Source organism: Delphinapterus leucas, chromosome 1, assembly GCF_059928025.1.
Source record: "Delphinapterus leucas isolate spDelLeu-1000000601 "Yukka" chromosome 1, BTC_Dleu_Yukka2, whole genome shotgun sequence".
In the NCBI taxonomy this organism is placed as follows: domain Eukaryota; kingdom Metazoa; phylum Chordata; class Mammalia; order Artiodactyla; family Monodontidae; genus Delphinapterus; species Delphinapterus leucas.
The window spans coordinates 57,158,156-57,182,493 of record NC_143129.1 but is presented as its reverse complement, the minus strand read 5'-3'; the positions used below and the strand labels follow the sequence as shown (position 1 = coordinate 57,182,493).

The 24,338-nt window shown below is 35.8% G+C and overlaps 1 protein-coding gene across 8 annotated transcripts in view; it reads left to right on the top strand.

Annotated features, from left to right (window-relative positions):
- Window positions 1-24,338, top strand: part of RALGPS2 (Ral GEF with PH domain and SH3 binding motif 2) — a 162,729-nt gene that overhangs the window by 60,766 nt on the left and 77,625 nt on the right. For 6 of the 8 annotated variants that reach the window (XR_016394999.1, XM_089921010.1, XM_089921129.1 and 3 more), the window contains exons 5-7: window positions 410-493; window positions 14,984-15,073; window positions 18,346-18,438. Coding sequence is in view for 7 of the 8 variants with exons in the window: in XM_089921010.1 (XP_089777136.1) it covers window positions 410-493; window positions 14,984-15,073; window positions 18,346-18,438 (267 nt within the window). In the remaining variant the exon portion in view is untranslated. The remainder of the gene's footprint in view (window positions 1-409; window positions 494-14,983; window positions 15,074-18,345; window positions 18,439-24,338) is intronic. The other 2 variants (XM_089921202.1, XM_089921253.1) reach the window with 2 other exon arrangements.

Here is a 24,338-nt window from a genome sequence, read left to right as displayed (position 1 = left end):
GCTCAAAGACTGAGGTACTAGAAAGCTGATTGGAAGCTCTGAATGAATGACTGGGGCTTGACAACTAGTGGGCTTCACTCTATGTTGTGGGATGCTCAGCTTTCATTGTTTGTAGATAGATTTTTCCTCTTGGGATTCAAACCTCTTGAAAGAAGAACCCATCATTCTGCATATGGAGTATAAGTCTAATTATCTGTGTTCACATAGACAAGTAATTTTGCCCTCTTATATTCTAATAAAATTTCCTTTTGTGTTTTAACTGAATGGTTATGCTATTAAATGTGTTCATATTAAATAAAACAGTTCTGGGAAAGTACACAACTGTCTTTAATGCTTTGAAACCATTAATGCAACAGGAAAACTGGGCTATTTCATGAATTTATATTTAATTTTCAACTTAATTTTTCAGGAGCTTTCAAGTTGTGGATGGAATAAAAAGGAAAAATACAGTTCTGCACCAAATGCGGTTGCCTTTACAAGAAGATTTAATCATGTGAGTTGCTTATAAAATTTTGATATTTAGTTTCTGAAATTCAATTTCTCAGTTTATAATTTTCATTAAGAAATAGCTTTAAGTTTTTACATCAGTTCTAGAGCATTTTCAGCCAATATCTCTTCAAATATTGTCTCTGCATGATCTCTGTTTTTTTCCTTCTGTAATTCCTATTGGAAATTTACTGGAACTTGACATTCTTTCCTACTTGTATCTTAACCTTTCATATTTCATCTATCCCTTTGTGCTCTGTTCTGCATGATTTCCTCAGATCTATATTTCAGATCACTAATTCTTTTCAGATGTGTCAAATCTGTTTCAAATCTGTGTGCTTTTACACTAGTGTCATTTTTTTTTTCTTATTTTTAAAATTTCTTAAATCATTTTCAACTTTTTATTTTATAATTTCTGTTATTATCCAAAGTCCTGGGAGTACTAATTCTCTGTATCTGCTGATCCTTACTCAAAATGGTTTGTTTTCTTATGATTTTGTAATTTTGAATTGAGAGCTCATGTTCATTTAAGCTTTAGCTGTGGGAATTTTGCTGCTGCCTAGATTGAGGGTGTATACTGTCTAAGAGGCATTTTGTTTGCTTTTGCCAATACCAAGGGCTATTACAGAACTAGGACTATTTTTTTTATGTTATATGTTTTGGTTGGGGAACATCTGTACTGAAAGTTTAAGCTCCAAATCCAATTAAGGGCAAGTTACAAATTCTTGTGAAAGGCTTAATTTTCTCCTTCTTCTGTGTCATCTCCCTCTGTCAGTAGGTGAATTGTTTAGTCTACTTTTTCACCAAAATTGTAGCCCTTTGAAGATCCCTTAGATAGGAACAGACAGGGGACGGTAGAGGTGTGAGGCCTTATATTATGACTTTGAAGGAGTATTAAATCCCTAGTCCCTATGCTCTTGAGAGGAAATCTTCCAAGGACAGCTGTAGTACCCTTTCCTTTTATGCCTTTATTTCCTTTGTTTTTGACCTCTAGTGAAATCTTTTCTTTTCCTTTCAAGTTAGTTATACACTTTTTAAAAAATGGTTGGGGTTTAAAAATGGGGTTTATAGCAAATAGTTTCTCAAGTTACTTGGTTCACTGTATACCCAAAATGGAAATGAGTTAAAGTTTTTTTTTTAATTAGATTAAACCATTATTAAGGGGCCTAGACAAACATGTCTTATACTGAATTCCTTATTTAAGCTATTTAGAAGTTTTAAAATTTTTCTGAGGTGGTCAGAATTTATCATCACAGTAAAACTTTTTTCTTCGCCATACAAAAACATTGTAACAATACCCATAAATTTGACTTTAGATTTTTAAGCACTCATATTCTTCTCTTTTTTTTTCATATTATTCTTAAGTAAGCCAAAAGGTTGTTAGAGCCAAATATGTCACAGTGTACCAAAAGCTCTTATGCTTAATCAAGATTACAGTTGATCTATAATAAGCTCCATTACTTAGTTATTCCATTACTGTTATTTTCTCCTAGGAGGGTGTTAGGAAATCTGAAGGTAGCAAATTACAAAGGAAGTTACAGAGAGTCTTTTATTTTTAAAGTGAGTTTCTTGTAGGACTTCCTTGGTGGTGCAGTGGTTGAGAGTCCACCTGCCAATGCAGGGGAGACGGGTTCGTGCCCTGGTCCAGGAAGATCCCACATGCCGCGGAGCAGCTAGGCCCGTGAGCCATGGCCTCTGAGCCTGTGCATCTGGAGCCTGTGCTCCGCAACGGGAGAGGCCACAACAGTGAGAGGCCCGCGTACCGCAAAAAAAAAAAAAAGAGTTTCTTGTAGATAGCATATAGTTGGGTCTTCCTTTTTTTTGGTCTGGTCTGACAATCTCTGGTTTTCAATTTAGACCTAGTAAAAAATGCAAAGAGAGTTTCTGTATATCCCTAACCTCCCCTAATCTTCACATCTTAGGTAAGTATAATATAGCTATCAGAGCCTGGAAATTAACATGGGTACAATACCATTAACTAAACTAAGGGCCCTATTCAAATTTCTTCAGTATTCCCACCAATATCCTTTTTGTTGTTGTTCCAAGATACCATTTTGGATCCCACATTGCATTTAGTTGTCACTAATTCCAACAAAAGAGTTATTTTGGAGTCTGTTTCTTTTTAATGCTTTTTCTCTTAACAGTCAACTTTGAATCTGTTTCTTTGTGTGTCTGGTAATTTTTTCAATTGTATTGTCATCATTATGGATAATATGTTATAGAGATTCTGGATTTTGTTGTCTTCTTTAGAAAAGTATTGATTTTTATTTTATCAGGCAGTTAACTTGGCTGGACTCATAGTCTAAATTCTGTCTGTCCTTGGAGAACATATTTCTCCTTGGAGAAGTCTTTCCAGATTTTATCTTCGTTTGGGCTTCTTCGAGTTTCCCTTGCATGTGCACAATTGCATGGTCAGCCAGAGATTTGGATGGAATTTTTTTTTTTTTTTTTTTTTGTACGCGGGCCTCTCACTGTTGTGGCCTCTCCCATTGCGGAGCACAGGCTCTGGACGCGCAGGCTCAGCGGCCATGGCTTATGGGCCTAGCCGCTCCGTGGCATGTGGGATCTTCCCGGACTGGGGCACAAACCCATGTCCCCTGCATCGGCAGGCGGACTCTCAGCCACTGCACCACCAGGGAAGCCCCTGGATGGAGTTTTTATATAGATTTGGGGGATTTTTCTCGCCTTTCCAGAATTTCCCCCCTCACTTTCTAGCCAATTGTCCTCTGACTTTCAAAGCCATTAAGACTGTGGCCTTCTGCTTGAGTTTCTGGTGCTCCACATTGTAACTGGTGAATGTCCTCAGACAATAAACTTTATAAGTGCAATTCTCACCCAGTGCATCTTACTTTTTCCAAAGATCTGTTCTCCAGTTTCTGCCTTCTTTTGGTTCCTCTCTTGTGCTTTTAATAGTTGTTTTTATAATTTGTAATTATAATCAGATGAGCATTTCCAAAGATACCTGCTTCTCCACATTACCAGAAATGGAACTCTCCCCCATCCTTTTAAAACTATGATTTTTTATTAATTATCGAAACAGTAACGTACATTGCAGGGAAACTGTAACAAGGTAGAAATTTATTAAAAGGTAGGGGGAGAAATCACCCTGAGGTGACTGTTGTTAACATTTTTAGTATATATTCTTCCATTCTTTATTTTTTTTACTAATCTCATAGAAATAATGCCGTACATGTAATTTGCAGCCCTATTGTCTTAACATACCATGAAATGTTACTGTATCATAAAATCATTTTGAAAGCATTTTAAGTATCTGTATAATCTCCTATGACTTGACTCTATCATAATTTTAATAATCACTCTATTTTGGCTATTTCTCTGATAACTTGTATTCATGCCTTCTGGCCAGTGGCTTCCTGATTTTTTTTTTTTTATTGGGGGAAGGGTTGTCTAAGTTTCTTTTAAATGTTACCTTTTGATAATTGGAAATTTGACTAATAATTGGAAATTAATGTTTTTAGGAATGATAATGATTTTAGGTTATGTTTATAAAGATACTCCTTTTAGAAAATATTTATAGATGCAATTATATATTGTCCATGATTTGCTTCACAGTATTAATGGGGCACTTGAGGGCAGAGTGAGGGTGGAGGTGAGAAAGCTTGGCCATAACTTGGTTGTTGAAGCCAGTTGATGTACACTGGGGACTTCATTACTATCATCTGTTTAGTTCAGTATACATTTAAAGATTTCCATGATAAAAAATTAAGAAACTGCCTTTAAAGCTTAACATATGTTTGGCTGCAAATAAAAGGTTTTCATAATGCTTTTATATGATTATAAAACCCTGAATAAAGCAACTAGAGTTAAAAATAGCCTATGAATAAAATTTTTCCAGGATTTACTTCTTAATGAAATATTTGATACATTTTTAAGAATGTGTTAAATGTTTGTTTGAATCTTATGAAATTGCCAATGTTTGACCCTTTTTAGGCTACAAAACTGGCAAGTGCGTATGGTTAATCTAATATATATTAGGAAATATTCTGATAAACAACTGTGAATTCACCACCTAAACTAAGAAATAGAATATTACCAAAACTGTTGAAGTATTTTACATATTCTTTGTTCTATCCTCAATTAAGGGGGGTAACCATTATCTAAAAATTTTTTATTTTCTTCTTTGTTTTGTATTTTTTTAAACTTGATTTAAAAAAAATTTTAACTCGTCTCATAATTCCCCTATATATAGATTTACCAGAAATATTTGTACCTCTAAACAGCATGTTGTATATCTTGCTTGTTTTTCATCTTTGAAAAATATATCATCAGACTATATGTAGTCTTCTCTGGTTGCCTTTTTTCACTTGTGTGTTTCTCTGCCATATCCACGGTCATGTATGTAGCTCTCGTTCATTGTACTTTCAGTGCTATCTTCTAGCGTTTCATTGCATGAATGTATCAGAAAGAATTTATTATTCTTTTGAGGATGGACATGAGATGTGTCTCCTAATTTTTTGCTGTTATGAAGTATGTTGCTCTGAATATTCTAAGAGTCTTTTCGGTACCCATGTGCAGTAGTTTCTTAGGCAGCGGCTTTCAAACTTTTTGACTGTGACCCACAATAAGATAAAATATTTTACATTTCAACCCAATACAGAAATTAAAGTTTTCTGAAATAATATTTACTTGTATTAGATGATATGTACTTTGATCTTTTTCTGCAAAAAAAAAAGCAGTTGAAAAACATTGCTGCTTAGACTTACTAAACTGATACCATAAAGTGGGTGAAAAACACTGTGATTTGTTTGAAAAAATATGTGCCTAGATGTAAAATTTGTGTCATAAAGAGTATATCCATGTTTAACTACACAAGACAGTGTCTAATTTTTTTTTTCAAAATGATGGTACCAAATTTGCATTGAGCTTTCATTACTGCATATCCTTGTCAACATTTGGTATCATCAAACTTTGCAATCTGGTATAAAATGACTTCAGCTTTCATTCTCATTCAATTAAATATTTATTAAGCTCCTACTATGTCCTGGGCATTGGTCTTGATGTTTGGGATATATTAGTGAATAAGAAAAACAGAGACCACTCTCTTCGTGTACCTTTTCATTCTAGTTCTTCCTAATTTTAATTTCACATATTTCTTTTTTCATTTTCAGAAGTTCTATCATTTTCAAATCTCTCCAGTCATTTGTAGTATTCTCTTATTTCCTACTTTAAACCACTTATTGTAAAATAAAACATGGATATAAAAAAACACACAAAACAAATACATGGTTTAATGAAGTTTTACTAACGACTCTACAAACTCCTCCAAGTGCCTCATCTCAGTCCACACCCTTTCTTCTTCCAGCAATACCCACTGTCTTGACTTTTATAGTTCCCACTGTCTGGTGTTTTGTAGTTTTATCACATAAATGTGATCGCTAGTTTAGCCTTGCCAGTTTTTTTAATTTGTTAAATGTTTACCACTATTTGTTTTGAATTTTTGAATTTTATTTATTTTTTTATATAGCAGGTTCTTATTTGTCATCAATTTTATACACATCAGTGTATAAATTTCAATCCCAATCGCCCAATTCAGCACACCACCATCCCCACCCCCCCATGGCTTTCCCCGCTTGGTGTCCATACATTTGTTCTCTACATCTGTGTCTCAACTTCTGCCCTGCAAACCGGTTCATCTGTATCAGTTTTCTACGTTCCACATACATGCGTTAATATACGATATTTGTTTTTCTCTTTCTGACTTACTTCACTCTGTATGACAGTCTCTAGGTCCATCCACGTCTCAACAAATGACTCAATTTCGTTCCTTTTTATGGCTGAGTAATAATCCATTGTATATATGTACCACAACTTCTTTATCCATTCGCCTGGTGATGGGCGTTTAGGTTGCTTCCCTGACGTGGCTATTGTAAAGAGTACTGCAGTGAACATTGGGGTGCATGTGTCTTTTTGAATTATGGTTCTCTCTGGATATATGCTCAGTAGTAGAATTGCTGGATCATATGATAATTCTATTTTTAGTTTTTTAAGGAAACTTCATGCTGTTCTCCATAGTGGCTGTATCAACTTACATTCCCACCAGCAGTGCAAGAGGGTTCCCTTTTCTCCACACCCTCTCCAGCATTTGTTGTTTGTAAATTTTCTGATGATGCCCATTCTAACTGGTGTGAGGTGATACCTCATTGTAGTTTTAATTTGCATTTCTCTAATAATTAGTGATGTTGAGCAGCTTTTCATGTGCTTCTTGGCCATCTGTATGTCTTCTTTGGAGAAATGTCTATTTAGGTCTTCTGCCCATTTTTGGATTGGGTTGTTTGTTTCTTTGATATTGAGCTGCATGAGCTGTTTATGTATTTTGGAGATTAATCCTTTGTCCATTGCTTCATTTGCAAATATTTTCTCCCATTCTGAGGGTTGCCTTTTCATCTTGTTTATGGTTTCCTTTGCTGTGAAAAAGCTTTGAAGTTTCATTAGGTCCCATTTGTTTATTTTTGTTTTTATTTCCATTACTCTAAGAGGTGGATCAAAAAGATCTCACTGTGATTTATGTCAAATAATGTTCTTCCTATGTTTTCCTGTAAGAGTTTTATAGTGTCTGGTCTTACATTTAGGTCTCGAACCCATTTTGAGTTTATTTTTGTGTATGGTGTTAGGGAGTGTTCTAATTTCATTCTTTTACATGTAGCTGTCCAGTTTTCCCAGCACGACTTATTGAAGAGACTGTCTTTTCTCCATATCCTTGCCTCCTTTGTCATGGATTATTTGACCATAGGTGTGTGGGTTTATCTCTGGGCTTTCTATCTTGTTCCATTGATCTATGTTTCTGTTTTTGTGCCAGTACCATATTGTCTTGATTACTGTAGCTTTGTAGTATAGTCTGAAGTCAGGGAGTCTGATTCCTCCAGCTCCGTTTTTTTACCTCAAGACTGCATGGGCTATTCGGGGTCTTTTGTGTCTCCATAGAAATTTTAAGATTTTTTCTTCTAGTTCTGTAAAAAATGCCATTGGTAATTTGATAGGGATTGTATAGAATCTGTAGATTGCTTTGGGTAGTATAGTCATTTTCACAATATGGATTCTTCCAATCCAAGAACATGGTATGTCTCTCCATCTGTTGGTATCGTCTTTAATTTCTTTTATCAGTGTCTTATAGTTTTCTGCATACAGGTCTTTTGTCTCCCTAGGTAGGTTTATTCCTGGATGTTTTATTCTTTTTGTTGCAGTGGTAAATGGGAGTGTTCCCTTAATTTCTCTTTCAGACTTTTCATCATTAGTGTATAGGAAAGCAAGAGGTTTCTGTGCATTAATTTTGTATCCTGCAACTTTACCAAATTCATTGATTAGCTCTAGTAGTTTTCTGGTGGCACTTACAGGATTCTCTATGTATAGTATCATGTCATCTGCAAACAGTGACAGGCTTTCTTCTTCTTTTCCAATTTGTATTCCTTTTATTTCTTTTCCTTCTCTGATTGCCATGGCTAGGACTTCCAAAACTATGCTGAATAATAGTGGTGAGAGTGGACACCCTTGTCTTGTTCCTGATCCTAGAGGAAATGCTTTCCGTTTTTCACCATTGAGAAAGATGTTTGCCGTGGGTTTGTCATACATGGCCTTTATTATGTTGAGGTAGGTTCCCTCTCTGCCCACCTTCTGGAGCATTTTTATCATAAATGGGTGTTGAATTTTCTGCATCTGTTTTCTGCACCTGTTAAGATGATCATATGGTTTTTATTTCTTCAATTTGTTAATATGGTGTATCACATGGATTGATTTGTGTATACTGAAGAATCCTTGCATCCCTGGGATAAATCCCACTTGATCATGGTGTATGATCCTTTTAATGTGTTGTTGGATTCTGTTTGCTAGTATTTTGTTGAGGATTTTTGCATCTATATTCATCAGTGATATTAGTCTGTAAGTTTCTCTTTTTGTAGTATCTTTCTCTGGTTTTGGTATCAGGGTGATGGTGGCCTCATAGAATGAGTTTGGGAGTGTTCCTTCCTCTGCAATTTTTGGAAGAGTTTGAGAAGGATGGGTGTTAGCTCTTCTCTCAATGTTTGATAGAATTCACCTGTGAAGCCATCTGGTCTGGGACTTTTGTTTGTTGGAAGATTTTTAATTCCAGTTTCAATTTCAGTGCTTGTGATTGGTCTGTCCATATTTTCTATTTCTTCCTGGTTCAGTCTTGGAAGGTTATACCTTTCTAAGATTTTGTCCATTTCTTCCAGGTTGTCCATTTTGTTGGCATAGAGTTGCTTGTAGTAGTCTCTTAGGATGCTTTGTATTTCTGCAGTGTCTGTTGTAACTTTTCCTTTTTCATTTCTAATTTTACTGATTTGAGTCCTCTCCCTCTTTCCTGATGAGTCTGGCTAATGGTTTATCAGTTTTGTTTATCTTCTCAAAGAACCAGCTTTTAGTTTTATTGATCTTTGCTCTTGTTTTCTTTGTTTCTGTTTCATTTGTTTCTGCTCTGATCTTTATGATTTCTTTCCTTGTGCTAACTTTGGGTTTTGTTTGTTCTTCTTTCCCTAGTTCCTTTAGGTGTAAGGTTAGATTGTTTATTTGAGATTGTTCTTGTTTCTTGAGGTAGGCTTGTATAGCTATAAACTTCCCTCTTAGAACTGCTTTTGCTGCATCCCATAGGTTTTGGATCATTGTGCTTTCATTGTCATTTGTCTCTAGGTAGTTTTTGATTTCCTCTTTGATTTCTTCAGTGATCTCTTGGTTATTTAGTAACGTATTTTTTAGCCTCCATGTGTTTCTGTTTTTTACGTTTTTTTCCCTGTAATTCATTTCTAATCTCATAGCGTTGTGGCCAGAAAAGATGCTTGATATGATTTCAATTTTCTTAAATTTACTGAGGCTTGATTTGTGACCCAAGATGTGATCTATCCTGGAGTATGTTCCGTGCGCACTTGAGAAGAAAGTGTAATCTGCTGTTTTTGGATGGAATGTCCTATAAATATCAATTAAATCTATCTGGTCTGTTGTGTCATTTAAAGCTTCTGTGTCCTTATTTATTTTCATTTTGGATGATCTGTCCATTGGTGTAAGTGAGCTGTTAAAGTCCCCCACTATTATTCTGTTACTGTCCATTTCCTCTTTTATAGCTGTTAGCAGTTGCCTTATGTATTGAGGTGCTCCTGTGTTGGGTGCTTGTATATTTATAATTGTTATATCTTCTTCTTGGATTGATCCCTTGATCATTATGTAGTGCCCTTCCTTGTCTCTTGTAACATTCTTTATTTTAAAGTCTAGTTTATGTGATATGAGTATAGCTACTCCAGCTTTCTTTTGATTTCCATTTGCATGGAATATCTTTTTCCATCCCCTCACTTTCAGTCTGTATGTGTCCCTAGGTCTGACGTGGGTATCTTGTAGACAGCATATATATGGGTCCTGTTTTTGTATCCATTCAGCAAGCCTGTGTCTTTTGGTTGGAGCGTTTAATCCATTCACGTTTAAGGTAATTATCCTACGACCATTTTCTTAATTGTTTTGGGTTTGTTTTTGTAGGTCCTTTTCTCCTCTTGTGTTTCCCACTTAGGGAACTTTCTTTATCATTTGTTGTAGAGCTGGTTTGTTGGTGCTGAATTCTCTTAGCTTTTGCTTGTCTGTAAAGCTTTTGATTTCTCCTTTGAATCTGAATGAGATGCTTGCTGGGTAGAGTAATCTTGGTTGTAGGTTCTTCCCTTTCATCAGTTTAAGTACATCATGACACTCCCTTCTGGCTTGTAAAGTTTCTGCTGAGAAATCAGCTGTTAACCTTATGGGAGTTCCCTTGTATGTTATTTGTCGTTTTTCCGTTGCTGCTTTCAGTAATTTTTCTTTGTCTTTAATTTTTGCCAATTTGATTACTATGTGTCTCTGCGTGTTTCTCCTTGGGTTTATCCTGTATGGGACTCGCTGCGCTTCCTGGACTTGGGTGGCTGTTTCCTTTCCTATGTTAGGGAAGTTCTCGACTATAAACTCTTCAGATATTTTCTCTGGTCCTTTCTCTGTCTCTTCTCCTTCTCGGACCCCTATAATGCGAATGTTGTTGCGTTTAATGTTGTCCCAGAGGTCTCTTAGGCTGTCTTCATTTCTTTTCATTCTTTTTTTCTTTATTCTGTTCCACAGCAGTGAATTCCACCATTCTGTCTTCTAGGTCACCTATCCGTTCTTCTGCCTCAGTTATTCTGCTATTTATCCCTTTTAGTGTAGTTTTCATTTCAGTCGTTGTATTGTTCATCTCTGTTTGTTTGTTCTTTAATTCTTCTAGGTCTTTGTTAAACATTTCTTGCATCTTCTTGATCTTTGTCTCCATTCTTTTTCCGAGGTCCTGGATCATTTTCACTATCATTATTCTGAATTCTTTTTCTGGAAGGTTGCCTATGTCCACTTGGTTTAGTTGTTTTTCTGGGGTTTTATCTTGTTCCTTCATCTGCTGCATAGCTCTCTGCCTTTTCATCTTGTCTATCGTTTTGTGAATGTGGTTTTTGTTCCACAGGCTGCAGGATTGTAGTTCTTGCTTCTGCTGTCTGCCCTCTGGTGGATGAGGCTATCTAAGAGGCTTGTGTAAGTTTCCTGATGGGAGGGACTGGTCGTGTGTAGAGCCTGGTGTTGCTCTGGTGGGCAGAGCTCAGTAAAACTTTAATCGCTTGTCTGCTGATGGGTGGGGCTGTTTTCCCTCCCTGTTGGTTGTTTGACCTGAGGCAACCCAACACTGGAGCCTACCTGGCCTCTTTAGTGGGGCTAATGATAGACTCTGGGGGGATCACGCCAAGGAGTACTTCCCAGAACTTCTGCTGCCAGTGTCCTTGTCCCCATGGTGAGCCACCCCCCCCCACCCCCCCCACCCCCCGCCTCTGCAGGAGACCCTCCAACACTAGCCGGTAGGTGTGGTTCAGTCTCCCCTGGGGTCACTGCTCCTTCCCCTGGCTCCCTATGCGCACACTGCTTTGTGTTTGCCCTCCAAGAGTGGAGTCTCTGTTTCCCCCAGTCCTGTCGAAGTCCTGCAATCAGATCCCACTAAGCTTCAAAGTCTGATTCTCTAGGAATTCATCCTCCCATTGCCGGACCCCAGGTTGGGAAGCCTGACGTGGGGCTCAGAACCTTCACTCCAGTGGGTGGACTTCTGTGGTATAATTGTTCTCCCATTTGTGAGTCACCCACCCAGCGATTAAGGGATTTGATTTTACTGTGATTGCGCCCCTCCTTCCATCTCATTGCACCTTCTCCTTTGTCTTTGGATGTGAGGTATCTTTTTTGGTGAGTTCAGTGTCTTCCTGTCAATGATTGTCCAGCAGCTAGTTGTGATTCTGGTGTTCTCACAAGAGGGAGTGAGAGCACGTCCTTCTACTCTGCCATCTTGGTTCCTCTCTCCACCACTTTTTAATTTACAGTTTCTCCCTTTATCCTTTTCCTTACTATTTACCTGTGGAGGAACCTCTAGAGTCTCCCACAGTCTAGACTGCATTCAGTGCAGTTTAATATGTTCTGTGTTTTCTAGAAATTAGCTGCTGGTTTCAAAGGTTCAGTTGGGTTCAGTGCCTTTGGCAAGAGTCTGGGTTGTGTTGGGTTTTTTCATCAGATCTGTTTCTTGGTGTTAGCAGTTGTCTAGATCCATTATTTGAGGTTGTTAAAAGGTGAATTCTCGTTTCATTCTTTTTTATTTATTAGTGGGAATGCTTTTATAAAGAGACATTTTTCCCTCATCTAGTATTTGCATACCCAGAGGTCCATTTCCTATGGCAAGGAAGGATAAATATTGGATTTTTTTCTCTTTATTTAGCAGTTCTGAAGATAATGAATTGGTGTTGTCATTTAACGAAGACCAAGTAGTTTATTTTAATTTTATTTTGAACTCATAAATGTAAACAAAGATGATGTGTTTCAACCCATTGCAATTATTACCCTTATTGAAACTCACATTGTCCCATCTTTGGCCAGTGGAAGTCTCTTCAGGTTGGCAGACCCTAGTAATCTTGTTAATAGTTTCTTTGCTATTTGTATGAAAAGATGTTGCATGTTCATTTTGTCCATCACCTGCCCTCTGCCTGGAATCAACATTTCTTTAATAAACCTTGGTTTCTTATAGTGGGAAATGGACCTAGGTGCTAAAAATGCTCATTGCTACTAGGGTGACCATAATTTCTAGGCCATTTCAGCAGATATAGCTAGGATATCTATATATCATACACACACAAATATTTAAAGATAAAATGTCTCATGAGTTCTTATTAATACTTCTAATTCAAATTCAGGACCAGAGTTTTACTTCACCTCTTCCATATTATATCTGCATATCCTTTCTTCCATACCCACAATCTGGTTTTCAGGGAACACAGGGCATGATACAGTACCCTGTGTGACTCATTTGCTTTAGCCTACATAACAAATAACGGTCTCAGAGTAACAATACTAATACCAATAATATTCCTATAAAGAGGTAACTATGTGTTTTGCAAATGTTGTATTTTTTATAATTGTATATATTGTCTGGGCATATAGGCATTATATAACGTACTCTCCTTCTTTTAACCCTCATTACTCTTATTTCTGTGAATAAGTGCATATTTAATGCTCACTACCATCCTCATGTTAATGTTTCTCTAGTCATTTGACTGTCTGAAACTCGCTCTCCAGGAAATTACTTGGGAAGGGTTCATCGGAACAGTAATTCTTGAGTTTTTTACATGTTGACAAGTTTGCCTGTCCTTTGTATGAAATTTTCTTTCTTGATAATATTTGATATAGTTCTCCATTTTTTTTTCTGGAAGAGTGCTGCTATTGAAAAGTCTGATGATAATTAAATTTTCTTTTCCCTAAAAATCACTTTCTCTTTTTGTCTCGGCCTAAAGATTTTTTCCTCTAAGTCCAGTAATTTCATTAATCTATGCCTCAGTGTTGATCATTCTGGGGCAGTGTTCTCGGGTGTGGTTGGCTTTAGCTGGGACTTTCAACTGGGGAGCACCTACACTTAGCCCTTCTGGCATGGTGCTCTCAGGGTAGTTGGACTTCTTACATGGTAGTTTAGGAGTCCCAGAGAGAATGTTCCAGCGATCAAGGCAGGGGCTGCATGTTCTTTTATGACCTTTTCCTGGAAGCCAGCATCAGTTTTGCTAATTTTCTGTTTCTTGAAGCAGTCATGAGCTTGTCTAGGTTCAATGAGAGGTGACATACACCCCAACTTTCAATGTGAGGAGTGACAAAGAATTTGTGGCCATGTTTTTAATTTTATTTTTACTTTTATTTTTTTTAATTAAAAAAAATTTTATTGAAGTATAGCTGATTTACAATGTTGCGTTAGTTTCAGGTGTACAGCAAAGTGAATCTGTTACACAAATACATATATCCACTCTTTTTTGATTCTTTTTTTAAATTACCGTAGTATTTGTCTTAAAATTTGACATAAAATTTAATTAAATCAGTGATCATGCAGTTTAGATTGAATTGTGATTAATATTTGTTAAGGTTGTTAAAATATCTAAAGTATAACTTTAGATATACTGTAGAAGTAAACTTTATTAGAATCAGGGATAATTATTGCCATTAGTAGCTGAAGTATAGTAACAAATATAAAGATGGCTTGGTAAAATATATACATTTTACATTTACACATTTGTTTAGAGGTGAAAGTTGCAAGTAAAATCTAAAATATTTCTCACTAAGAAAAGGTGACAAAATATCAGGCAGTGGCTTTATCCTTTGCACTAAGATTTCTAACTGCATCCTATTTTTAGGTTTGTATAATTTTGAACCAACTGATAGTGCTTTGATTTTGCTTTCATAGTACATGAATATGTTACATGCATATTACTTTATATCATATGATAAGCCCACTGTTTTCACCAGAGTAGAGCATTTTAGTAATGTTACAGATCGAGTCAGCATTCTGATGAATGATTTTTAATGTTTTTTAAAAGAAATCTTGAAAATGGTTTCATTGAATTAGAAAACATTACATAATTTAAAAAATACGATCTTAATTTTAGAGTGACTTAGATATGTTTTTCTTTACGATATTTTATTTCATTTTATTCATACCAGTAAAACTGTACTTGAGATTCTGTACACTTACGATTCTACTCAATGTAAATAAAATGGCAGCATGGGATTACACAGCCACAGTAAAGCATACTATAGCATGTTTTACAATGTCTGATCTTAGAGCTTATCTAATTCTGCCAAAGTGTTTCAAAATACAGCAGAAAACACTTTTGTAGTGCTCATGTTGCATCACTCTGGTTTTATTGCATTCTCTTTCCTTTCAAAATTTGTATTAGCTTTTATAAATTAAAAATTGTAGTGATGTTTTTATGTGTGTGTACACACTTATATACATTTCTGTATCTGTCTGTGTATATATGAAGTGTATGCAACATTTGAAGATTGTTTATGTCCTGGTGGTGAATCAAGGGAAAGAGAAAGTATTGTTTTTAAACAGCTATCTATTTCTCAGATAGCTCTTGTCATTAATTTGATCCTAGTAAGAAAAAACTCTTGCTATTCAACTATTTTTAATTTTTATTTGCAGGTAAGCTTTTGGGTTGTTAGAGAGATTCTTCATGCTCAAACATTAAAAATTAGAGCAGAAGTTTTGAGCCACTATATTAAAACTGCTAAGGTAAGACAAACTTGTGTTTCTATTTTTGAGTTTAATCATTTAGCAACGCTTGTAAGTAAATGTTTGCCTGTGACACTATGTTCACTTTTTATCGACCCTAGAAAATACAGCCTACTGACTAATATAAGCCCGTTTTTTAAATTGAATGCTTGTTTCCTTTGCCTTTTCTTTTATTCCTCCTGTCTTCCTCCATAAAATACTGGTCTATTCTGCAGGTGATTGAAAAAGCCTTATAGGATTAAGTAGGAAAATACGTATCAATTATTTGCCTTTGAAATAGATCACTCTGCCAACCGTATGGAGAATGATAAGACTTTATTTTTTTTTAAATAGTATAAATGAAGATGTTAACCAAATACCTTAATTGAGCAACATAGACAATAGATGCAGCAAGAGAAATAAAACATGGATTTCAAGGATAGTCAAAATTTAGAGAGGAGGATGGAATAGAACATTCAAGATTTTATTAAAATTTGTAACAACGCCAAATTTGTGTTAACTAAAAAGAGGTATAATTGTAACCACATCCGTCATTATTCTTATAATAAACACATAACTTATCTCACCTGTGAACAAAGATGGAATAAAATGAGGATATCATTTTTACAATTGTAAATTATTGTAAAAATGTAATTATTGTAAGTCATAACTCTTCCATATTTCCCTTGAGCACCTGGGAACAATTGTATTCTAACATTCTATGGCACTAGGTGGCAGAGCTAGCCTTCTGAAAATTTGATATTTTGCAGAAGTGTCATAAAATTTTTAAAAACATTCTTTGTGATACGTTAGATAAATATTGGGTTTTAGCTAATAGAAGTCCATGACTTTTCTCCATAGATCCTGAATTTGCATTATTGTTTTCTGATATTTTTGTTAGTTTTTTTTTTATGTACTTGTATGTTCCACTCAGAACCACCAAATTTTGTCCATCAAACCTGCCATTATCCTCATCAAATAATCATTTAATTCCAATTCAGACTCTTAGACTTTGAGTTATTTTTGATGGTGTTTACTTTCATCTCAAGCCCTAAATTCATAATTTTTTTGTCTCATTTCTGTCTCTTAAATCCCTGTAGTTAGACTCGCCTTCTGTATTCAGTTTGTTATAAAACTGGCAGGTCTTTCTCTTCTTTTAGTAGGTTGTTTCAGTTAGGGTTCTGTAGAGACAGAAAAAAAAAATACACACACACATATATATATGTATATAATGTATAAAAAGATTTAAGGAATTATCTCGTGTGATTAGGTGGGGGGAAACGCAAATCTGAAATCTGTAGGGCAGACAGCCTAGAAACTCGGGCAGGAGTTTCTAGATTTTTGCTGTTATAAGTACCACTGCTTATAAAGCATTCATGTGTGAGTCTCTTGGTGCTCAACTGCAGGTTAAAGCCCTAGAAATATAGAGAGAAAAGACAAATTTATCTTCAAAGAAATGACAATTACACCACTAGCTTTCATTGAATCTGGTGAAAAATAACATTTTTTGTGTGTTGGCTGTTTAGGTTTTCTCTCCTGAAATGTCTGTTCAAGATCTTTGAACAATTTTCTGTTGTAGTATTGGTCTTTGATTTTTATAGCAGTTTTAAAAATATAATTCCAGATACTAAAGTTCTTTGCTATATTCTTTGCATACATCTTCCTATTTGTGACTTGTCTTATAACTCTTTTCATGTTATCTTTTGATATAGATGCTCTTAATTTTAATAGTCAGATGTATTAATCTGTAACTTTCATTTTCTGATTTAAGAATATCTCACTTAAATATCTTACTCTCACCTCTGAGAGTATCAAAGATTTTCTCTTATATTATTCTTTAAAAGTTCTACAGCTTTGATTTTGATATTTAATTCATCTGAAATTTTAGATATAATATGTAGGAATTATGGATTCCAGTTCATATTTTTCCATATGAATAATCCTGTTGGCACCATTTTTTAAATCTTTTTTAAAAGTTCTCGTTCTTTTGTCTGGAAGCATTGTTATGTCATCCTTGTTCTTGAAAAATGCTATTCCAGACTTACAGTTGTTTTTGTTTTTAATTTACTCTACTTGGGATTTCTTGAACTTACTAGCCCTGGGAATTAGTGTCTTTCTCGGTAATTTGAGAAAATAATCCACCATTATCTCTCATTGTTTCTACCCCATTGTTTTTTATCATGTCCTTCTGATGCTCCATTAAGATAAATGTTGGCCTTTTTTGCTCTTCCTTTGATGTCTCTTTACCTTTTAGTTCACATTTTTTAAAAGACCCTTTGGCTTTTATGTTGCTTTCTAGATAATGCCTTCATTTTTAATCTTCATTTTATTTGAGGCCAATACCTGATGTTCTCCATTAGTGAATTATTGTTTCCTTGTGTTTATCTTTTTCCTTTTCCTTTTTTTCTCTTACTTGAGTTCATATTTCTTGAAATTTTATGGGGGTTCTTCGAGACCTGAGTTAAGGTGGTATTAGTTAGGGTTCTTCAGAGGAATAGAACCCTTCACTTTGCCTTGGTTTTCATATTCAAAACAGGCCATTTTTGCCTTGGAGTCGCTTCATGGTGAGGACAGTTTTTAAATGATAAGACCATTGAGATGTAAGCGTCTGATAGTTTGAAGAAACCTGGGCAATTAGCAATAATTTGACAAAAATAGTAGCTCTCTCAGTAAACGGTTGGAACCTAGCATTAGATGGGAGCCTTCTGCACGGAGGCTGTAAAAAGCAAGGTCTGGTATTGGGAAGCAGGTGGATATCCCAACATGAACAAGGAACAAAGGATTTGAAGATTCAGCCAGGAGGAAGCAGGAAATTGAGGAGGGCTATGGAAAGCAGGTTTGAACCCTAGCCCTGGAATAATGGGGATCCTGAGTAGGACACCAGATCAGGATCCTGGGCATGGACCCTTCCTTTAAACTCAGATCATAAGGCAGAGGCTAGTAATATTTCAGTATAAGGAAGGAAACTGATGACTAGAAATGAGGATGCATGGTCATACCAGGTAACCTTGATACTGAGCCATAATTTTGGTTTTCTTAATGTATTACACAACTAGAGGTAGATTTGTTCCCAGAGCTTGGGGGCAGTACCAAGTTAGAATGTGGAAGTTCTATTGTGGGCCGAAATCAGCTTACTGTCAATATAGTGGATACCCCAAAGACAAATCTCAACAATGAGGGTAATAAGTACTAGAACACTACCAGTTGCCTAGATTATACTTGTTGTTAAAGTTGTCTTGTATTCATGTTGTTTATTTTTCATCTCTCCTCCCTGCTTTTCTTAAATCTTCCAGAAACTATACGAGCTGAATAACCTTCACGCACTTATGGCAGTGGTTTCTGGCTTACAGAGTGCCCCAATTTTCAGGCTGACTAAAACATGGGCGGTGAGTAATTTTCCTTAGTTAATGAAAGGTTAGACTTCCTGTTGGAAGTAAAGATGTGTTAGTTCCTTTTATAGTTCTTAGTAAGGTTAATATTATGATAATAGATAAGGATTTTTGAAGTACTTTGTACTGTTCTTTGAAACCTACATATTTTTTTCTCTCTCCTTAAATAAGTATTTCACTGGGCTTGTTAGTTATTTTTTGGGTAAATTAACAACTTGGTGCTTGGTTTCTGCTCTTTAGGAACTCATTTTTCTAGAACCTCTTTAAACATCTTTGACAACATAGCATTTCAAGCTTATTGATGGGAAAGTGTAAATGCAAAAAAAAATTGTGTTAATCATGTAAAGATTATGCTTTTGGAAAATTTGAGGAAGATACAAATTGTAATTTTCAAAAAAAAATTTACTGATTCAGATTTCCATTATTTTTTAGTCAATAAACTCTCAGGTTGTTTCCTTAGGAATAATGGAAAATCTGATAGTTAACATGAAAGTAGGCAGTGTTTCTGCACATTGTGGTATTATGCTAATCATATTTGGTTCTATTACTTTAACAAGGTCAGGGTGTGAATTTTTACTTGTGCAAATTTGTGTACTTTTACAGTTGATTAACCAGATACTGGCCTCAAGGTTTCTAGATGTTTTTCATTTAGATTTTATATAACTGAAATTTTAGATTCAGTTAAATCTTTTCATATTTAATACTGTTCTTTAATGTAAAAGAGGAATGATTTTGTTTACTACATTTTGTACAGAGGGTTAAAGACTTGACTGACTTTAAAACACTTTTTTACTTGATAAAATATAACTTTGTTTTTAATTAGCCTAGTGCTGTTTTCACTTTTCATAGTATCTGAAGAGACAGATGTTTCTCATGAAAATCAGGGTAGATTTCTATACTGGAAAAACATTAGTTTGGAAGAGTTTATGGTCCTCTTTATATTTTATTTGTATTTTAGAAACACCTGAGTGTTTTCCTACTCTAAAAATTATTTTTAATGATGACCTTATTTGTTAAAATTTGAACTTAATGAGGGAATGAAAATGATTATAAATATACAGTTATGAATTCCATCTTTGAAGTTTTAGGGAAAAGAATTATACTCTGGTTTATATTGTGGTTTAGAAATGAGATACATTTCCCTCAAGTTAATTTTTATTTTCCTTGAAGTTATTTTCGTTGTCTCCCTCATGTATTGCATGGAGAATAATTTTGTTTAAATTTAGTAACAGCTCTATTATTAATCTGAATAAAATTTTTGGTATTTATATTAAACTTTAAAATATTCCACTTTGTGCCAGGCACTGTCTAATTGCTTGACATGCATAGTGAATGATATAGACAAAGTCCATTCTTGTACGGCTAACATTCTACTGGGGAAAGATAAGCTGTAAATAAATAAATGATATATCATAAATAGTGATAAATGCTCTGTAGAAAAGTAAAGCAGAGTAAGTGAGATATAAAATACTTCCGTGCTTTCCTTTCTGTGATGTGTGGTAAGAGGCTCTGATAAGTGACATTTGGGTAGAGACCTAGAGTAACTGAGAAAAACATTCATGTGCATATCTGAGAGAAGAGAATTCCAAACAAGTAGCCAGTGCAAAGGGCCTGACAATGTTCACAGAATAGCAGGGTGGTCAGTGTTGGCAGAGTGAAACAAGCTAAGGAGTAGTTGATGACAGGAGCTGAATTCAGAGAGATGGCATCGAATAAGAGAATGCAGATGCAATTTACTGATATTCAGGGAGGTATAGAGAAGGAGTGTTGGGGGGGGTTCTATCTTATACATATCAATTTTGAGTTGGCTGATAAAATATTCATGTGGAACTATAAGGTCAGAGTTAGGTATACAAGTTTAATAGAACAGTTAGAGCTAGAGATACATTTTTGTGATCATCAGTATAAAGATAGTATTTAAAACATGAGATTGTAATCAACAAAGGAAATATCACGGGTAGAAGTTTTCCACAGTCAGGTAAAGAAGGTGTTTCAAGAAAGAGTGCTCACCTGTGTCAAATGAGAACTTGGAGATGACCATTGAATCTGGCATTTGGAAAGGATTGGTGACCTTGGCAGAGGTGGCTGCAGTACGGTAGTGGGATGAAAGACTGATTGGATTTGAGAGAATGGTGGAGAAAAAAATGGGACAGTAAGTACAGAGAATGCATTTGAGGAATTTTGCTGTAAAGGACTGGGGTGAGGTCCTGTAGAGAAATCTGGCAGTAGCTGGAGGGAAGTAGGATATTAAAGGTTCGTGGCGTTTTGTTTTCATTTTGAAGATGAGATCCATGACAATATATTTGTATGTTGGTGCAATGATCTAATATAATAGAATGAGGAAATAGTAAGAGAACAAAGAGTCACTCCAGTGATACCTACTAGATTAGGCACGAGGGAATGAGGTCCAGTACTCTAGTGGGGCAGGAACAGTTTATCCATTTTAACAGGAGAGAAGGGGATGCATTTGGTTACAGACACAGGTGTATGTTGGTAGATTTGGTGGTGGGATTCTGCAGAAGTTCTTCTGATGCTTTATTTCGTAAGACATAAGAAGCAAGGTCATTAGTTGAGAGTGGGGGAGCTCTTGGTTTGCAGAAGGAGGAAAGGGTGAAAGTCATCTAGGAGAGTGTGAGAGTGAATTGACTAGAGAAACATTGTAGGTTTGGTAGGTCTTAATGAAGGTCCACTTGAGATTTCTGATCGTGAACTTACAGTGAAACCAGTCAGGAAAGTTATGTACTCTCCAGCCAGGTTCAGGTGTTCAGCATCAACCTGGAGAAGTGCGGATAATTGTATTTAAGCAGAGATGGAATTTTTTTAGGCTTGTTTGTACCACAGAGGGGTCAAGGATAGTATAAGAGATAAAGTAGTCAAAAGTAAAAGTTGTTTTAGTGATAGATGAGGAGTTTAACCCAAGTAAAAGGAAAGAGATAATGAACAATGAAAAGGTAGTATGGTAACTGGTGGAAATCCTGGTGCCCTCAAGTATTTATTGGGTTCAGGATGTCCTAGGGAGTGGAGGCTGAGTGGTGGAAGATGAGATGATTCAAAGAGGAGTGAAGAAACTTAGAAACCAAGGTATTGGGAGTATCGTCTGTATAAAGACTGCAGTCATCAGGATATAAGAATAATATTGGTTCATAGACTCTTCTTCTCCAACTACTAAAATCTTAATGATGGGAAAATAACTTGTAGCTCTATTAATGACAGTAATATAAGTGTTGTCATCTAGTGTTCTTTTGTCCAGTACTATAGCCACTAGCCACATGTGGCTATTAAATTTAATTCCTTAGGATTAAATAAAATTTAAAGTTCAGTTCCTTAGTCTTTCTAGCCATGTTACAAATGCTCAGTAGTCACATGTGGCTAGTGGCTATTGTATGGACAGCACAGACGTAGAACATTTCCATCATCACACAAAATTTGATTGGACAGCACTGATCTAGTGCTTGAACTTAATTAGAAGCTGGAAGATTTTGGGGAGGATAGTGTGACAATAAGCTGGAAGGAGTTGTGAAGAGAAAGGAGGAAGAACGGCACCTAACTGAACTCCAGACTGATGTTACAACGTTTGTAAGAAAAGAAAGGTCAAAGATGGGGCTTTTGCAGAGAACGGATCCTGAGTCCTAGAGGGTACGGTTGGAAAGGATTGGGAGGGGTAGGGTATCGGGTCAAGCTAGAAGATAATAAAGATCATATGAATGAAGAATTGAGAGTGTTTGGGGTTTTCTTTAAAACCGACAAAGGGAATGTACCAGAAAAAATCCTAAGTGGGGGAAATATTAGCAACGTTCGCTTTAACATCAAGGAGAAGGATGCCCATTTTCACCGTTTCTATTCAACATAGAGATCTTAGCCAGCACAGTCAGAAAAAAATGATTAGAAATAATAGGATTTATCCTCAAAAAATTAGAATTACATAGTTACCATTTATCCATCAATTCCACTTCTGGGTGTATACCCAAAAGAATTGAAAGTGGGGATTCAAACAGATATTTTTACACCAGTGTTCAAAGCAGTATGATTAACAATAACCAAAAGGTATGAACAATCCAAATGTCCACCAACAGGTAAATGGATGTACAAAATGTGGTATAAACATACCATGAAATATTATTCAGCCTTAAAAAGGAATGAAATTCTGACACATGCTGCACCATGGATAAATCTTGATGATATTATGCTAAATGAAATGAGCTAGACACAGTAGGACAAATACTGAATGATTCCATATATATGAGGTCCCAAGAGTAGTCAAATTGGTTGAGACAGAAAGTAGAAGGTGGTTACCAGGGCCTGGGAGGAGCAAGCATTGAGGAGTTTCTGTTTAATGGGTGTGGAGTTCCAGTTTGGGAAGATGAAAAGAGTTCTGGCCTTGGGTGGTTGCAGTGATTGGCCGATAATGCTACTAAACTATACACTTCAAAATGTTTAAAATGGTAAATATTATGTATATTTTACCACAGCCTTTTAAAATAGTCTTCTGAAAACAAGTCTCTGCTATGCCACTGGAGATTGAATCCTTTCAATCTAGTTATTGATTTGTTATGAAAATTCCAAAATATAAGTTATTTTTATACATATGAGACTGTGTGGTTCTTTAGTTTTGTGTTTCAGATGTGTCAAGATCAGTTATGAGCTCCAAGTAATTTGTTTCTCCTGATACTGTACCAGAGTTTCAGAATGAATGACTTTGGAAAAAAAGAATAAGTTTCTTTTTATCCCTGCTATGTCATGTCAGTATATTTTGCACATTTAAATGCTTTGTTATGTGGGAGAGAAAAGGATGTTTGGATTTACAGGTCACTCAAGCAGAGAGTTGCACCTAATCTTGAAAATGCCGATCAAGTGTGTTGAAGCTGGGCCACAGAAAGTTGTGAAACCAGTGTTTCAGACCCTGGAAAATCTATCTAAAACATTCAGGCAAAGAACTCCTTGAACTCTTGTGTTTTAAAGAGAGAGGGATATTGGTCAGATATTTTCTTGATAAAGATTATCCAACGGTAATCTGCCTCTTGGAGCCTGTGAAAAATAGATTCCAACGTCAATTCCAACTGTACTACTTGTAATACTAGAAAGAGCAGGTGTTAGAGTTTTCTGTCTCCAGGACCAGACTGAAAAACAGGATCCTGAAAAACAGGACGTAGTCTTTGTGAGTGGATGACTGATGAGTGTTGATATGTTCTGCTTCTCCTTTGAATCTCAGTCACCTCATCTTTAAATCAGTCCTCTGACTTTTCTGTTAACCTCATAGGAGAATTAGAATTTTATGGGTGGAAGTGTTTTGCCTACTATAAAATAATGTAAATATTTTATGATACAAAGTGAAATCTGATTACATCATAATGAAATAGTAACTTCACATATTTAAAGAGAAAAAAAATTTTCCAGAGTCTTTGGAATACTTAAAAATACATCTTTTCTGAATCTTTTAGTTAATACTTTTTGGGTGACTGACCCTGCTTGTTCTTTTATTCCCCTTGATAGCTCCATTTTTTCTCAAAGGGCACCCACTACAAATCTACTCCTCAAGCCTCCTAAAACAGCTGCTGTTGATTGATCAACTGTATGCAATATAGCACTGATCAAAGGGATCAAAGAAAAAAATGTCAAAAATCCAAACATGTAAATCATAGTTGTTTTTCTTTTTTTAATTTATTTATTTTATTTATTTATTTTTGGCTGCGTTGGGTCTTCATTGCTGTGCATGGGCTTTCTCTAGTTGCGGAGAGCGAGGGCTACTCTTCATTGCGGTGCGCAGGCTACTCTTCATTGTGGTGCGTGGGCTTCTCATTGTGGTGGCTTCTCTTTTTGCAGAGCACGGGCTCTAGAGCACAGGCTCAGTAGTTGTGGCACATGGGCTCAGTAGTTGTGGCACACAGGCTCAGTAGTTG